The sequence below is a fragment of the Perkinsus marinus genome (genome assembly GCF_000006405.1).
Source record: "Perkinsus marinus ATCC 50983 genomic scaffold scf_1104296958686, whole genome shotgun sequence".
In the NCBI taxonomy this organism is placed as follows: Eukaryota; Perkinsozoa; order Perkinsida; family Perkinsidae; genus Perkinsus; species Perkinsus marinus.
Genome location: NW_003206671.1, coordinates 299,448 through 304,405, shown reverse-complemented (window position 1 = coordinate 304,405; position 4,958 = coordinate 299,448). Strand labels below are relative to the sequence as shown.

The window sequence follows — 4,958 nt, the reverse complement described above, 5'->3', positions numbered from 1 at the left end:
AAATAGGCTGCTCGACGAGAGTCACTACTAAGGACGGTACTAAAGAAAAACTCGGCTATACTAACCGGCCGGACATAGGCTTAGTTACACATACCATCGGACGGCGAGTGTCCAGTGGGATTTTCTAGGTCAGCGAACGATGGAAGGGTGGGCAAACTTTCCTGAAAGAATAATATACATATTCCAGTACTGAGCTATTCGAGGCATATAATCAGCAACGAAGCGTGAAGTACAACATAGGAAGAATTCACAGCAATGTTGAAGTGAATCTGCACGACTATTATAGAAGTAATAGGCCATCGGTCACACGACAGGGGGAGAGTTCACCTGAGTTGAGTACTGCATATCCATGCCACGACCATGAGTGATGAAGAGAATATCCTTGAGGCAGTCGTCACGGGACTCCGGCTGAATATGAGAGCGATAGCACAAGCCACAGATAAAAATATTGGAGACCGACATCAGTAACGTAGATCTGCATTCCCATGCAAAATACGCCGTGCAAATTGTAGGTGACAATCTGGCCAATGCTCGTCCCTGAAATTCGACCAACTCCAAAGTGCTATCCAACTGACCAATGCCTCACCTGTCTTCACAACGGGCCCCAGAAGGAGCTCCATGAGCCCGGGAGCATCCGGACCGATCACTCTGATATCGCAGCGCTCCAAGGCACTGTCTGGTGACACGCCTTCGAGAGGCTCCAGATCCCACACCGAGCGAGCTAGCGGGTCTGTCAATGTTGTACCTATACCGGTCTACATGCGACAAGCTGGAATTGGTGGATGCTTACTTCTAACCAGCGCGACATCTCTATCGCTGTCGTCTTGAGAAGTGGTGTCCATCTCCGCAACAACAGTTGAGTTAGCTGGAGTAAGTTGCTCCTCTATGCTGGGGGTGTTCCAAGAATCGTTGGGCCCGGTCTGTGAGAGCTCAACAAGCTCACGCACGTGAGTTTCCGAGTAGCCCAACAGGTGGAGGAGGACTCTCAAATCTCCCTGCTGTCGGGAGTTGAAATGAATCTAATACGCGATCGATCATGTCCAGATCGGAGCCATTCAAACGACGCTGAAGTAAGTGAGAGCTCGGCAGCCCCGCATACCCGATATCCGCACTGGTCAAACAAGTAGTCCGCATGGACGTAGTCGCCCACAACGATGACGTTCTCCTGACTGATGTTCTCTCTGTCCGCGATGAGCCTCATATAATCGACCTGATCGAGATATTGAAGCCAACATAGAAATCTTGAAACTCACCTTACGGAAGTTGTCCATCAACGTACCATGCTTGCCAGTTATCTTGTCGGTGTTTGGGTCCACCTCGATCTCCGTAGCAAGGGCGTAATCAAGACCGAGTTCTGACTGTACGTGCCTGCGAGGGAACAGTTTCAAAAGTCGGTGCTTATCACAGGCCTAGAACCTCAGCCTACCTTGCAATTGACTGTGAAGCGCTAGAAGTTATCAACGCTAGTTTGAAACCGAGGTACCTGAGCACCGACTCGCAATACTCACTTGAACGTCCGAGGCTCACTTGAGTGCTTGACAGACCTTTCTTGCCCCCTTGGTCAGCCGTAACTGTGCAATGGTTCGGGAGACCACATCACGCGAAGCCCCTGAAAAGGAACACGATCGCAACAATAGGGAAGAACTGCGAACCACCTTCAAGGGCTGCAACGAGACGATGACTAGTCTCGTTCACGGAGAGCTTCTGCTTCTCACACTGAGCTCTGATGCCTTCGTAATCTTTGCCGGCCTGAGGGAAAATGAAAAATAATACAACAAGGGAGAGTTCGAAAAGCCTCGAAGACTTCTCTTGGCGCTATGACGTGTATTGGCTCACCTCTTTGAGTAGTGTCATCAGTACGTCATTGGAGACCAAAACCTCGGAAAGACCGAAAACGACGAGCGACTTCGGCTTGGGCTTCGAAGGAGCTTCGTAAGGCCTACAGAGAGCTCACCACATCACTAGATAGGATCCACAAGGGAAATGACAAAGATCACGGCTATTCGAAATTGTTCTTATCAAGTGGGAATCGGAGTCGTATATAGTAAGGAAACTTATCTACTTATACTTCTCTAGGTGTAGGAAATTTTCTCACGATGTCACCACAACACGGAGAGAAACACATGTCGCAGCGCCGCGTCTCGTGAAGCTGACCTGACAACAACTTCCGCGCCAACTCTGTGACACACTTCCTGCAGGAGAAGGTAGAGCCTTTGGCGGCTCCCCATGGGATGCGATGCAGCATTGTAGATATCTGAGCACATCAATCACTAGCATGGCGACTAGGATTCGGGCTCACCGTCCTTGATAGGCTCCTCTGGGTGGAAGTCCCCGGTCTGGCGAACTCTCAGCTGCAACGAGTGCACCCACAAGGGAGCATCCGGGTTGAAGTGAACTACTGACACAACACTCCAGCCCTCGCGGGTTGCCTGATAAGGAAAACATCAATACCAAAAGACAACGAAGTAGACGATATTATACTTACGATCGAGCACACATTGAGGAGCAGCGCTGGAGGTAGGCATTCAACTACTGTTCCCTTTGGAGGGTGATAGACGACCTGAGCAAATAGCCACACGGTGATCCGCGAAGTCAACGGAGCTTCTAACCAACCTGGATAAGGCAATCCTCGGACCCACAGAGACCATCGTCTCCTTCCAACGAAGCGGGTCTCTCTCCGCCCTCCGAATCAGTTCCACTGTCATCGTGAAGCTGTCGCACACTGACAGAAACGCCCATGCGGTTGGCCGGCAGCAGTAGCTCCTTCGTGAGAGCAGCCACGTGTTCATCGTCAACCTGGCCACAGGCATCAAAAACGGAGTCGATACCGCATGAGCCTACCTTGACCAGCAAACTTAACATGAGGAGCTCATCGATGCATATCTGGGAGATATCCAGCAAAGTGCTCTGATCGAAGTCTGCAATAGTCTGGCACATGAGATGTGAGATGCCCGGCTGATCCCGACCGCGAATGCTGAACAAGTAGAGGCTGCTACCGGGTACACCGATCTCTGCCGTCAAAGGGGTCACTGAGGCTGAGAAGAAGTTCCTAACCACTATTCAGTCTGGTCGACGAGTTACCACTAAGAGTAGTGTCCGCGCTGTCCCTATGCGAGTGAGACATACGACGTTGCGGATGCAATTCCCAAGTATCTGCCGTTGACGCCATATAAGGTGAACTTAAAAACAGACTGAACGAAGCGACATCGATGCCCATTCACACTAGTCTTCAAGACTAAACGTATGCATCAGCTGTATTAATGGACGTCCCACTAGGAAGGAGGGTATCTTGCTCACCGTTGCCGACTCGGGCAACTTCCAACATAGGTTGGGAGCACAATATTCTGTCTTAACAAGAAGACATACAGAGTCAATGCTAGCTAGTTAACCGAGCTAGACTCCCCAGGAGTGACTTGCCGGAGCTAGATTGTAAGAAGTGAGCCGGATCGCGACACAAAGGCTGTCTCCCCTCGAAGTTGCTGCCACCACGGAAGCGTCATTAAGCCGAGAACTAAGCCTGCCAAGGGCGCGACGAGTAGACCCTCAAGAAGAACCTCTACCGAGATCGACATACATGAAGATCCTCCCATAGTGACGCGCACTCAACCAACACGACACCGAGCAGAGGGAGCAGAAATCATGATGAGGTCTCGAGTAGATGCCTATGTGACAGCATCTACTCGTAACAACTTCCAACTCGAGAATATCTTCGACCATCATTGCCAAAAGGAACCAATCGTAACTCACAACTGGTGTTGTTGTTGGTCTCTTACAATTTATAAGAGACCTGTGACATGCTCCCGTACCGATAAGGGTCATCCAATCTCGAGGGCTGGCGAACCCACAGTAGGTGGAGGTGACGCAATAGACTTACCGCCGACAATCTGATGGAGTGAGACTACTTCCATTCTTGTTCAGACTGATCGATCGACCGTTGGTACCGTGAGCGTCACATTGTCGCCTTCTCGCTCACGAGGTGGTACGGGAACCCAATGGTAGCCGGCGCCCGGAATACCGTCAAGATGGCTCGTGCATAAACTTATCATAGGAAGCAGACCTCGATACAGAATGCACACCGCATACCTATCCAAGCTCACAACCCGAGTACAACATAAGGAGAGAGCAACAGATGTAGTCGAAGACCAAGTCCATCGCTGCGAATACTCACAGCTACCTCGACGAGGACCAACCGAGCCACTGCAGTCTTCGTATTATCAACGTGTATCTCATAAGAGTGCTGATTATCTCACTCAACTCACACATACACAACCGCATTTGGCAGAACCAGAAACAAGCCACTACAACACAGTGGATTCATGACGTCATTCGCGCCGTTCGAGGCTCCACACTGGTTCCCCTCATCTCAAGAGACATACTCTCCGTGTCGGCCTCTCTGTGAACCATGCCAGATCTAGAGCTGAAGTTCCTGCCCATCACGGTTCCCATCACCATCGCAGCACCGAACCACCACTGAAGCGAGGAGTATTCCGAGGCGATCACAGCAGCAGCAGTCCACCGACTTGCAGAATGCTCTTTGAGTGCTTCTTAGACATCCACTCTGCACCCTGCAGTCTCCTCGCTTTCCATTCAGCCTTCTCAAAGCCGTTGTTGTGCCTGACCAGGGAATCCATACCCACCGCAGATCGACTCGATAGCAGGAGTTGTTCTGTTGACTACGCGCGCCACAGTAGGAACGACGAGTTCAGGAACCAACATGTTGTGAACACTTGGTGAAGACCGCCCAGGTAAGCCGCCAAACCTACAGAGAAATAGGAAAAACTCCGACCGAGAAACCTCATTTTTCATAGAAAGCCTCACCAAAAGCCGCCACTCCTGTTATTGCAATTGGCACACTCTTGCCCTCATGACAGAATGCATAATTAACGCAGAAGATGCATACCACAGAGAGAGCTGAAAAGCGAAGCATAGCAATCACAAGTTCATAAACTGATAACTAG

At 50.5% G+C, this 4,958-nt stretch overlaps 1 protein-coding gene across 1 annotated transcript; it reads right to left on the bottom strand.

Moving 5' to 3' along the window:
- Nucleotides 1–80: 80 nt before the first annotated feature.
- Pmar_PMAR028231 (phosphoserine phosphatase, putative) lies at nucleotides 81–3,169 on the bottom strand (the record flags this gene model as incomplete). Its single annotated transcript, XM_002774181.1, has 17 exons — nucleotides 81–161; nucleotides 328–408; nucleotides 461–537; nucleotides 587–745; nucleotides 791–1,019; nucleotides 1,100–1,210; nucleotides 1,254–1,368; nucleotides 1,427–1,483; nucleotides 1,528–1,609; nucleotides 1,656–1,749; nucleotides 1,837–1,939; nucleotides 2,155–2,254; nucleotides 2,300–2,429; nucleotides 2,486–2,560; nucleotides 2,614–2,796; nucleotides 2,842–3,035; nucleotides 3,082–3,169. 17 exons carry the CDS (start codon nucleotides 3,167–3,169, stop codon nucleotides 81–83), a joined length of 1,959 nt encoding a protein of 652 aa, XP_002774227.1.
- Between the last annotated feature and the right edge of the window lie 1,789 nt (nucleotides 3,170–4,958).